The 12193-nt window shown below is 47.1% G+C and overlaps 1 protein-coding gene across 2 annotated transcripts in view; it reads left to right on the top strand.

Moving 5' to 3' along the window:
* Positions 1-856: 856 nt before the first annotated feature.
* Positions 857-12193, top strand: part of FANCI (FA complementation group I) — a 24355-nt gene continuing 13018 nt past the window's right edge. For both annotated transcript variants that reach the window (XM_030281828.4, XM_072933818.1), the window contains exons 1-18: positions 857-986; positions 1066-1138; positions 1701-1831; positions 2233-2389; positions 2469-2526; positions 2962-3003; positions 3261-3384; positions 4311-4396; positions 4573-4705; positions 4938-5030; positions 5528-5664; positions 6439-6619; positions 7202-7289; positions 8458-8588; positions 9241-9311; positions 10205-10319; positions 10718-10840; positions 11932-12000. In XM_030281828.4, coding sequence (XP_030137688.3) covers positions 903-986; positions 1066-1138; positions 1701-1831; positions 2233-2389; positions 2469-2526; positions 2962-3003; positions 3261-3384; positions 4311-4396; positions 4573-4705; positions 4938-5030; positions 5528-5664; positions 6439-6619; positions 7202-7289; positions 8458-8588; positions 9241-9311; positions 10205-10319; positions 10718-10840; positions 11932-12000 — 1896 coding nt within the window. In that variant the 5' untranslated portion in view covers positions 857-902. The remainder of the gene's footprint in view (positions 987-1065; positions 1139-1700; positions 1832-2232; positions 2390-2468; positions 2527-2961; positions 3004-3260; positions 3385-4310; positions 4397-4572; positions 4706-4937; positions 5031-5527; positions 5665-6438; positions 6620-7201; positions 7290-8457; positions 8589-9240; positions 9312-10204; positions 10320-10717; positions 10841-11931; positions 12001-12193) is intronic.

Below are 12193 nucleotides of genomic sequence, written 5' to 3'. Positions count from 1 at the left end.
CAAGGCTCAGCTCCCTCCTACAGCTCGTTGGACCTTTGTGCACAGCTCAGCGCAAAACAGTGCGTAACAGGGGTACATCATCAGCATGGGGTTTCCCAAACAGACCCAATAATCTCTCTTGGGGTGCCAGAGAGAACCTGTGACCCCTGAGGCACCTGGCCAGCATGGTCATCACAGGTGAAACAGTTTTGCAGACACATGTACAACCCCTGGCATCACGAAGAGAGTGTTTTGTCCCGGGTGAACGTGTCTCGGGAGGGACTGTGACAGAGCCTTAAGTGCTCCTCTCTCCCAGGTCTGGTTATCTCCCTGCCCACAGCCCCATGTCAAACCCGCAGCATCAACCCCTGCTCCGTGTGAGCACGGGGCTTGCGAAAGCTCCCACGCTGGGCTGGCACCGCATCCTTTGGCCAAATCCCGCAGCTTAAGGGAGGGCTACACCTCCTGGTACGCCAGAGGCCACCCCTCACATCCCCCGGAATTAAGGGGTTTACCCGAATGTATCTGAGCCGCACGTGGGTGGCACTCGCTGCCGATGCGGGGTGGCCCTGAATGGGCACTTTGTGCCCAAATGTGGGTACCCCGGCTGCCCACCCCGCTCCAGGAGCAGCCGTGGAGTTTCCCTCACGGGAGACACCCCAGGACCATCGGGCTGCAATGCTGTGCCCGTGCTCTGCGCAGGGAGGCCGAAGCAGGATACCCGCCCCGGGAGGCCGGAGCAGGAGACCCACCGCGGTCCCTCCCTGTGACTCGGTGTCACCGCCCCGCACGCCGCTGGCCCCCGCGGGACTCGAACCCGCGGCGCGGCGGGAGGGCGGGAGCTGCTCCGCGGGTGACGCGCGGGCACTTCCGGGCGGGAATTTCGGGGGACGGAGCGGCGGCCGCGGGCGGCTCCCGGCCCCATGGCGCAGCGCATCCTCTCGCTGGCGGCCCAGGACGGCCCCGAGCGGCTGCAGGAGGCCCTGCAGAGCCTGGCGGAGGGCGAGGTGCGCGCTGCCCGCGGGCCGGGCGGGGAGCGGGGCTGCGCCGCAGCGGCGGCTCACGGCATCCCCCTGTCTCTTGCAGCTGGGGGACATGGTGACCAGGCAGGCCCTGAAGGGGAGGGAGACGGCGGCTCTGCTGAGAGGGATCTTCAAAGGTGCGTGACGAGCGCGCTGTGGGCCCAGCCCTGCTGGGGGCCGGTGGGTGCAGCTCTGCAGCGCAGGGCAGCATCACTTTGGTAAGAAACCGCACAGGGAAGCGTCACTTTTGGTAAGAAACCGCACAGGGAAGCGTCACTTTTGGTAGAAACCCGCTCGCCAGGGCTGTCCCAGCACGACAGAGATAGCAAACCGGACTGGAGTTGTGGAGAGCCCGCGGTGACTAAGGTTTACTTTTGAGAGCCCTTAGGGACCTTGCAGTAGCGCTGAGCTGGGCAGGTGAGGAGAGCTGGTTGCCAAGCTGGTTCTTCTCAGAGTTTTGACACCGGCTGCTGTTAGCACATCCTGAACCACAGGATGTGCTAACAGAGTGGCCGACTACTTTATCCAAATATCTCGTTTCCTGTTCTCTGGGGTTTTTTATTTATTTTGTCAGATAGGTAAAATAGGAAGTTGCAGCCAGGTGACAGTTCATCCCTGCTGATTTCCTGTAGTTCAGCAACATATTACTTGCATAACTTTTCTCCCCATTCTTTTGTCCCTCTATTTTCTGGCTGTAAGGCTCCCCCTGTTCCCAGAGAAGCGGTGTTCTCAGGAGACTCCAGGTTTACAAGCACTGTGTCCCACTAGTGGAATCAGGGGACCTGCATTTGAGCAAGGTGTCTGAGATCATAGGACTGCTGATGCTGGAGGTAAAGCTCCTTTGGGCTGGCTTTCCTGTGATCTGCTGAGTATAATTTAATATGTAAATTGAGATATTTCTCTAAACCACTGAGGAAAATTAGTTGTATCCTTTCCATGGATCTTCCTTAGACTAAATTAGCTGGTGTTGGAGTTGGCTCTGTGTGTGAATTTTATTATCTTTAGATATTTAATCTTAGGCTCAAAACTCTAAACCTATAATCACATAATCTTGATTTATTGCTCTGTTCTGTAAAGAACAGTACAAAACAGAGATCTCAGGGCTGAATTTTCCTTTAAGGGAGCATTTCCCTGTAAGAAATTCTGTCTTCTGCTGGGTTTTGGTGACAGTTTGGATGTTTGTTGAATTCTGTGTACTGCCTCAGGCTGTCTCCTGTTTGTGTTCTCCCAGGCCCGCCAGCTGCCAGGCCACGCGCTAGCAGAGCTTGCCAGCCTGTTTGTGGATGTCATTAAAGGGGGCAGCCTGACCAATGGGAAATCCTTGGAGCTGTTTTCCACTGTTCTCACGGCCCTGGCCAGTTCAAAGGAGAACCTGGCTTATGGGAAAGGTAACCCCCTGTCAACTCCTTCTCTGCAGCTTGTACTCCCTTCCTCTGGAATCAACTCCTAAGACTTTTGCTTTTTCAGGTGAACTGACTGGGGAAGAGTTTAAGAAACAGCTGATAAATACCCTCTGCTCCAGCAAGTACGTGTGTCTGGCAGGTCTTGGTTACGTGGCAAAACATTGTATTTCACATTGTGCTTGGGAAAAGCATCACCACGGGCTGTGTGTCCTGTCATCCTTGAATCTGTGCTCTCTCTGACACTGTCTTCTCTAGCTGGGAAGGCAATGGAGTACCCTGTTCCCAGATCTTGTGAGACTGTTGCATGAACTGGTCTCAGGAAGTGCTTGGTTTTATTCCTTTTCTGGCATTTGTTATTAAAGGGGCTTGGGCAGTTCAGAACTATGGAAATGTGGGTAGTTAGATTGGTGCTGATGATTTCTGGTGGAAATCTGGCTTCTAATTTTAGTATCAGAATGTAACAGGGAAATAGTGTCATTGAATAATTGTGTAGGAGGGGAGAGTTAAATGATAGTCCAGCTTGCTGACAATCTTCCAACATATCTTTGTTTTACCAGGTGGGATCCTCGGTGTGTGATACATCTTGCCAACATGTTCAGGTAATTCTTATTATCTTCAACATCAACTTGTGCCATGGTTCTGTCTGTGTCCTATTTCATAAGCAGTCTGGGGCAAGTACAAATAGGAGGGCTGACTATAGCAGGCAGAGCACCATGGATGGCTGGTCAGTGAGCATCCACACCAGATATGGATGCAAAACACATCTGGGCATGGCATTGTGGTTTTTGTTCCATGTGTGAGTGAACCTTGGCAAATAAACAATGTATTAATGAAAAAAAAATCTTCTATTCAACAGGGATATTCCACTATCAGGAGAGGAGCTGCAGTTTGTGGTGGAAAAGGTCCTTAGGATGTTCTCCAAGTTAGACCTGCAGGAAATTCCCCCTCTGGTCTATCAGCTGCTGCTGCTTTCTGCAAAGGTAAAGCTCGCAGGAGCTGGAATTCCCCCAGGTTTAGTCCAACAGAAAAAAAAAGTCCAGAGTGATCTGTAGTCTGGATTTTGGCAGGGATTCTGATTGTTCCCAAACCACGCTGTAGGGACACAACAGAACACCAGCAGGTTTTGTTTCCTCTAACTCCCTCTAGCCTGAGGAAGCCGACTGTTCAGAGAAGGGTGGGATCTTGGTCTTCCTTGTGGGAAAAGAAGCAAACCTTTGGGAAATAAGGGATGAGCACAGACCTAGCAGACAGCAGAGAGGATTGGTTTTTCTCAGTGTGGTTTTGCTCTCTCTCTATGATCTGCATGCTACAATAATAGCTCATGCACTAGGATTGTCTCCTGGGCTGTAGTCTGACTTGTACTGGGAATGTGTCATCTCTTGTGCTTTTCTCCAGAGCAAGACTGCCAGGGACATTTCTGCCCTTTGACAGGGTGATCTGGCTCTTTTCCTTGCTTCATTTGTGACCAAGTCAATGCCAAAATGATCCAAAGACAAAAATTATATGTGTGTTATAGAGGGTCATTTGGGTCCACTGGCCAAAATGTATTGTTAGATTTAAGGTTAGGAATTTGAAAGCCTTCCCAATTGATTAAAACATAAAGGAGTCTTTCTAATTAATAACAACTTCAAAAAAAAAAAAAAAAAAAAAGAAGACAATCAGAACACCTGTGAGCCTCAGTTTCTTCCAGCTATTCTATAATGCAGTCAAAAGAAATAAGTGCAGTCAAAAGAAATATGAAAGCTGGAAATCTGGAAATGAGCCATAGAGGAGTGCTCACCTGCGTGAGCAATTTATGGAGGGAAGTGAAGGATACCCTAAATTTGTGATAGGTGTGGGAATTGAGTTTTGTTCTCTGGGGTACTGCAGGCCCTGCAATGGCTTAATGTAATGTCCTGCCTTGCAGGGCAGTAAGAAGACTGTTTTGGAAGGAATCATCAGTTTTTTCAATCAGCTGGATAAGAGACAGAAGGAAGAACAGAGGGTTCCTCAGTAAGTCCTTACCCTGTCCCCCCTTTCTTTACTACCTGGGTATTTGTAGTCACACTGCTCCTGCCCAGGCCTCCCTGAATTTGAACACTTAAACCTTGTACAAGAACATCCTTCTTGATCCCTAAGGAATGATTTCTGGCTTTGGCTGGCTTGTTATTTTCTGGTAAAACTTACAGGTCAGTGGACCTTGAGGTGGCCACAATGCCCCTGGACCAGCTCCGTCACGTGGAAGGCACCGTTATTCTCCACATTGTTTCTGTCATCAACCTGGACCAGGACCTGGGTGAGGAGCTCATTAGACATCTGAAGGTATGGCAGAGATGGAGCAGCCACTGTTCTTGAAGATACTTCTTGAAGCAGGGTTTGCAAACTTAATTTATCACCTGGACAAGGGATTTAATAATTTTTATGATTGCAGTCATGTTCTCTTTAGCGAGTGTTGTGATATGTTTGAAGAGACATGTGCCTGATGGCTTCCTGAATTTCCAGGGTGTTTCAGTAAAGACAGCAAGTTTTCTCACTGCTCCTTGCTGTTTCCTAGACTGAGCAACAGAAGAACCCTGGTAGAGCCCTGTGTCCCTTCAGTGTGGCTCTTCTGCTGTCAGTTGCTGTAAAACACAGACTGCAAGAGCAGGTATGTGCTTGATAAGCTTGCAGAGAGCTTCCATGGGGATGCACTCTGCACTCCCTGTAAAGGAAAGGAAGCATGGTTAGCTCAGAGTCCCATCAGATTTAGGCTTAAAATGGTTTCAGGATGCTCGTGGGTAGGCAATTAGATCATTGGTGTATGCTGTACTTTACTGAACACTCTAAAAGACCCCAGAGCAATATCACAATTTTCCAGAGTAGTGATTCCTGTGGGTTGGTATTGTAGGATGAGAAGAAAAACAGTCTGTTTTTCTAATGTTTTGGCTCTGTGGTGGCCACATGAAGAGCATCTGGCAGCAAGTCACCCTCCTTGAGGCACTTAATGAGACTAGTGTATTTGTCCTGACAAAGAGGTGAGTTAAGATTTTTGGCAGGCTGTAGTGGAACTTGTGTCTGGCTGGTGCTCTTACTGGAACATACCCAAGACTATACAGGTCCCATTTCAAAGATCATTTCCTCACACGTAATGATTTTATGTTCCAGATATTTGATTTCTTGAAAACATCAATCACAAGAAGCTGCAAGGACCTGCAGTTCCTTCAGGCCTCCAAGTTTCTGCAGGATTTGTTTCCTCAACAGTATGATATAACTGCTGTCATTCTGGAAGTGGTGAAAAATAGGTGAGTTGCTGCCACGTGCTGCAGAACATTCAATGGGCTTTAGAAGTGGGGAGAGTTTCAGCTTTGTTAAAACACTCTAGGATGCTAAATACTTCTGACCATGTGCTGGCAGGGATCAGTGTCAAAATCCAAAGGTTTTAACCCAGTTTTATATTAGCGAATTAAAAAAAAACCCAAAAACAACAACATGTGGCTGTATAAATCTGCTCCTTCTACCTCAAATCTCAGGGTCTGGTGGTACAAAGAACTAAACTGATCAGGGCCTAATCTGCAGTGTGAGTCATGCTGCTGGCTGTAGTTTGTGTTCTGATCAAGGGATGAAGAGTAGGTTCACTGGTTAGTCCTTTAAACATCCTGTGGAATAGCTCTGGACTGTCACCAGTTGACCTTTAGTTTGATGGGAGGCATTCCTCTTCTGTTTTTCTCCAACTTGAAGATCCTGACATCAGTAGGGTACTCATGCATCCCAGTTGTAGCCTGCTGTTATGTTCAGGTCAGACCTGAAGGCACATCATTCCCCATGGTGAGGAAACCTTCGGGTTGGAAACAAATTCTGATGGAGAGCCAGGACTGCAGAGATGGGCTGAGCACCTGTCCCTCAGCCTAAAGACAGTCACAGGGTTATGGGGGCTGTCATCTTCCCTGCTGTCACTAAGTGTCTCTCACTGGTGCTTTGGACCCTGGAATGCCTGCAGAAGATTTTACCTCTGCTCTAATCCAAACTTTCCTATGACTAAGTTGTTTCTTTCCTCTTCTATTTAATGCTTTCCTCAGTGCATTTGGTTGGGACCATGTTACTCAGGGCCTGGTGGATCTTGGCTTCAGCCTAATGGAATCCTATGAACCAAAAAAGCCCTTTGGAGGAAAAGCTGCTGATAACACTTATGGCCTTTCAAAAATGCCAGCCCAGCAGGCTTGCAGACTGGGAGCAAGTATCCTGCTGGAAACGTTTAAGGTAATGTAGGTTTTGGAGAAGTTGTTTTTTTTTTTTTGGTGGGGGGAGAACTCTGTTCTTATTCTATCCTGGTAAACAGTGTCAAAACCTTGCCTGCTATATCCACTGTGAGTGTTTTGCAAACAATGCTAGATTTTGTCTCCTATTTGACCCTTTCCAGCCATCCTCATGAAGAGCTAATTCTAATCTGTTCTAGCTGTCATGATACTTGTGTAATCCGTATTACAGTTTCCAAGAAACTGCAGAAGTAGAGAAGGTAGAAAAATTCAGAGATACAAATAAAATCTGACAAGGTGGGATTGAAACCCATTCATCTTCACCAAAGTGGTAAATTTTCATCCCATAGATGATTGGAACCATTATGTTCTGAGTGTACTGTGTGTGCCTTGATGTGCTGGTTCTGATTGTTCTGGGATGAAATCTGAATCAAGTAGTATGGATTTAGCTGAAATGGGACTTCTGGTGACCATCCTTGCTTACCTATCAGATGTGGATTTGCTTTGTACTGTACAATGCCTGTGCTGTGAAGTACAGGAGTATCTTAAAGGTTTTGATTTTTATTTATTGTTCTTCCTCATTCAGGTTCATGAGCCCATCAGAAGTGATATTCTTGAGCAGGTCCTGAACAGAGTCCTCACAAAAGCAGCATCTCCTGTCAGCCACTTCATAGGTAACAGAAAAGAGAGAGAAATGTGCTCTGCTCTGTGGACACACAACACAGCTCCTCAAAACATGTTATAGAATCACAGAATTGGGTTTGGGTTGGATGGGACCTTTGAAGATCATCTAGTCCACTGCCTTGTAATGAGCATGGAGATCTTGCACTAGACCAGGTTGCTCAGAGCCTCATCAAACCTAACCCTGAATGTTTCCAGGGATGGGGCATGCACCACCTCTCTGGGCAACCAGTGCCAGTGTTTCACCACCCTCACTGTAAAAAAAATTCTTCCTTATATCCACTTTGAATCTACCTTCTTTTAGTTTAAAACTATTAGCCCTATTCTTATCACAACAGCAACTGATAAAAAGTATGTCCCCATCTTATAAACTCCATTTGAGTACCAAAAGGCTACAAGAAGGTCTCCCCAAATTTGGCTTCTCCAGGCTGACCAACCCCAACTCTCTCAGCCCATCTCAATACCAGAGGTGCTCCAGCCCTCAGAGCATTTTTGTGCCCCTCTGGACCTGCTCCAGCAGGTCTCTGTCCTGCTTGTGCTGAGGACTCCAGAGCTGGGCACAGTACTCCAAGGGGGCTCTCACCAAAGTAGAGTAGAGGGGGAGAATTCCCTGCTTCAAGCTGCTGGCCAAGCTGCTTTTGATGCAGCCCAGGATGTGATTTGGTTGCCAAAGTACCTACTGAAGTGACCTGAAGCCAAGAAAATCAGTTGTTCCTTCTCCTCTGACTGAGGTATCAGCTGCATCAGATTGCCTTGTATTCATCACAGGTGAAAAATATGTTTGCAGGCAGTTGCCATGGAACAGCTGACGCACAGAAAGTTAGAATCATCAGTCAGTTGCCTGTTCCACGTTCCCAGCCTTGCTTTCTCCTTGTCCTTGGGCTTGGGAGCCACTGGGGCTGCTGGGATGTCAGTGCTGCAGCCTCTTCCCTTGCATCTCAGTGCCCTCTGGTGGGGCGAGGCCCTTCAGCTGGGCTGGGAGCATTTTTAGTGCTTGGTGTCTGCAGTAGACTCAGTTTGTCGATGCTCATTTTATCATGACCTCTGTGTGTCATGGAAGGTCTTTGATTAGTCTGTAATTGTTAGCTCTGCAGACATCTTCTGCTCAGGCTTTTCTGGCCCCTTGGCATCAGCTGTTCTTTTTGTCCTTTTATTTTTCAGACTTGCTGTCCAATATTGTTGTGTCTGCTCCTCTCGTGCTTCAGACTTCATCCTCCAAAGTCACAGAGACCTTTGACAATTTGTCCTTTCTGCCCATTGACACAGTGCAAGGGCTTCTCCGGGCAGTACAGGTACAGCTTTGCATTTCTCCATGGATCTCCTTGCTCTTTTAGTTCCAGTGACAGCTCTGGGCCACAATTATATGCATGATCTGATAACCCTCCTCATTAAATAAGCCTTCATTCTCTGCTGTGGGTTGTTTGGTGTAGCATGGAACTGTTCTTCAAGCATGGATTTGCATGTGCCCTCTAGCAAAAGGCATATGGTGTGGTCTGGCACAGGACCAAAACTGCTCTGTGCTGACCCTTCATCTGGAAGATGCCCAGATGCTGCACCCAGTAGAAAACTAAATCTACAGTGTTTAGCTGAACAGCTGTAGCTGTCACGTTGATTTTTCTCCTTCCAAGCTGCATGTCAGTGTTCCTCTTTGCCTAGGTTGAGATGCTGCCTTGGTGTTTTAACTTTTATCTGCTTTGTCCAGCCTGGGGATAACAGTTATTTTCCTAAGCCCTTACACTGTGTCCTCACTAACCTGCTAAGGTGTCTCACTGCCACAGCTCTATGGGTTTCCTTGTCTATTTTAAAATGTTTTGGTCTTCCTACTGTACTGATGACAGTACTGGAAATGCAGGGCCAGATGGGCCTGAGGAAGATGAGCTCATATGCCCCAAGGGCTTGGCATGCCTTAGTGCTTTTCTCTCCAAAGGTTATTTTCCTTTCCAGCCTCTGCTCAAAGTCAGCATGTCAGTGAGGGACTCCCTGATACTTGTTCTCCAAAAAGCTATCTTTTCCAGGTAAGCTGGGGAGAGGATTCTTTGAAAAATTTTCTACAACTCATTTATGGTTTTGGAGCAGAAGTATTTTTATTTTGGGCTAAGTATGTTCTCAGAATATTCTTCCCATTACTAGATAGTGACATCTCCTGTCCCTTTAGCCTGGAATTGTGGTGCAGTCACAGCTTCACTGAACTGAGACACAAATCCCAACCCCCATCTGAATGAATGGGCTTTGCAAGTTCAGAAAACTGTTGGGAACTCCAAATACATAGGCAAAATTAAAACCAATTGTAACATGTATTTAGCATAGCTAAATACATCCAGGGAAGGTCTGGAAGGAGCCATTGATCAAAATGCTGAGCTGCCACATTCCTTCTGATCCCTTACAAGGTGTTGTCTTGGTCATGCTTTGAGCAAAGCATCCTGCTGTGATTGTAGACTGGATTTTGTTGACCACTGGCTGCCTAGTTATGAGTATAGAATTCAAATTTTGGGATTATTTTTCAAAGCAAGGGACTTGGTCTTGGGAAAGACTTGGCATTTCTGTGAGTAAAGCAAAACACCAGGTTTTTATTAGAAATTTTTCAACTCTGAGGTCTGTGACACTCTCCCAGCTTTCAAGGGATATTTAATACTTGGGTCTTGGCCTGGGCTCTCTCTGAGTGTGAGCATTGTAAGGACAGAAAGGAGATTGAATATTGTGAGAGTGTAGAGCAGGGGAGTTTCCAGCAAACTGCCAGCTCTAGACTGTTTGGGACTGTACTACCCTTTTGGGAAATACAGTTGTACAGGGCCCACTCTCTCTGTATTTGTGGCCTTTTTTTTCATTGCTGAGTTGATATTTTATGTGCTTCTGAGCTTCCTGCTTCCACGTTTCCTTATGTAACCCTTTTTCCTGTCCCAATTTCCAGGCAGCTCGATGCTCGTAAAGCTGCAGTCGCTGGCTTTTTGCTGCTGTTAAGAAATTTTAAGGTTCTGGGCAGCTTGGCCTCTTCCCAGTGCAGCCAGGCCATTGGTGCCACTCAGGTGAGTGCTGTCCTGCAGTCCCTGTGTGGCCTTGTGAGACAGTCTGGTGTCTAAAATGCACTGTTTGAAACAATTCAAAAGGGAAGTGTTCCCCCAGAATGGAAATACAGCTTTAGGAAGGATTAGTCCTGGAAATCCAGCAAGGATTTCCTTCCTGTAAGGAAAGCTTTAGGGAGTGCAATGTGCAAAGAGAAGCTGGCCTGGAGATGTTGCTTCTCAGAGTCATTCTCTCTTACAGCACCAGTGCTCGGGGGAGCACTCCCACTGCTCCATGACAATGATGAGGAGCCTGGCAGCACAAGGACTATCTCAGTGATTGTTCAGGGGCCAGACCCTTACCCCTTGCTCCTGTGTTGTGGTATTGTAACCAGTATAACGTGACTAATGTTCCTTCTCAGGTCCAGGCAGATGTTCATGCCTGCTATAATTCTGCAGCTAATGAGGCCTTCTGCCTAGAAATCCTGGGCAGCCTGAGGCGATGTTTGAGCCAGCAAGCAGACGTTCGACTCATGTTATATGAGGTAAACATGGTTTCTTCTGTCTCTTAAACAGCCACAAGCTCTTCTGTGGTCTGATTCTTCTCTAGCCTCAGGTAAATAACAATCATGTTATTGTGGAAAACAGCCTTTCAGCTCGGTTTTTTTCTTCATGGGACATGTGTAACATGTTTTCTCTCCTTCTGTTGCTGTTTTTTTTTGACTGTTATGAACCCAAAGACACCTTGATGTATCTTCTTCAGCTCATGCATTGTTTAAGAGCAAAAATATATCAAAGTCTGTCTTGCTGTGGTAGGGCCTAGGGAATGAGAAGGATATTTGATGCCCTATGAAGAGGAGAGATATAACAGGCACTGGATAGATGTGGAGCTGTTGAGAGTTAATTATGGACTCCAAAGAAAACCCTGTCTGGAGAGTATGGAGAAACTTCCTTAGAGACTGCATCAGGGATCTCTCTTTTCTCCTCTTCCTTTCCAAGTTTCTATAAAAATTTGGCTGTCCTTAGGTCTGTTGTGATAGGCCTGTTATAAAGGGCCATTTTTGGGTGCATATCTCAGGTTGTGTTATAACCATGGGGGTACCACCTTGAGAAAAAACCCTGTGCCAGTCAGGGAGGTTTTGTTTCCTTCTTGTCTTGGGTTGGATTGACCTTTGATGAGCTGCAGGTTCTGGGTGTACTCATCACTGTTGCTAGAAAACTTGTGCTTGCTTTATCCATCCACTGAGTTTTCTCAGTCTGCAGGATTTGTTGCCTCCTACAGTTTCCCCGCTGGCTTGTTTTGCCTTTGAAGCAGGGTTTCACAGTTTGAAGTTGGATCTTGTGCTTGTGTTAAATAGCAGTGAAAGTCACTCTGGGCTTGATGCCACCGCTGCTAGGGAGATACAGCTTGTGAGAGGGCCCCTGTGAGGAAATTCATACTTTTTCTGATTCATACCTTCTTTCTGTGGTGCCCTGGCTTTGCCAGGTATGGAGTTTTACACTGAGCACATTGTTACTTCCTCATGGTTCCTTGCAGTGCCAAAGTGTCATCGCAATCTTATGACGCCAACTTCTTATGCCTGTGGTTCATTTTCTGTGCTGTGTCAGCCAACGTGTCCTTCCTTCCTGTCTCCAGGGTTTTTATGATGTCCTTCGCAGGAACTCCCAGCTGGCCAGCTCTGTAATGGAAACACTGTTGTCTCAGGTAAAGTCCTGCTCCATGGTGGGGCTGCAGAATTCTGCACTTCAGCCAGTATGGCAAATAATTCAGGTTAAATATTGGGGAAATCTCTTTCCCTCACACTGGAAACATGTTTGGGTGCTGTGACACTTCCCTAAAGAGGCTTTCAAACCCCTGCTACGCTGAGAGAGCAGACTAGGTAAACGTCTGGAGACGG

The sequence above is a fragment of the Taeniopygia guttata genome, chromosome 10, assembly GCF_048771995.1.
Source record: "Taeniopygia guttata chromosome 10, bTaeGut7.mat, whole genome shotgun sequence".
Lineage (NCBI taxonomy): Eukaryota > Metazoa > Chordata > Aves > Passeriformes > Estrildidae > Taeniopygia > Taeniopygia guttata.
The sequence above is the reverse complement of the archived record's forward strand: the minus strand, read 5'-3'. Positions and strand labels throughout refer to the sequence as shown.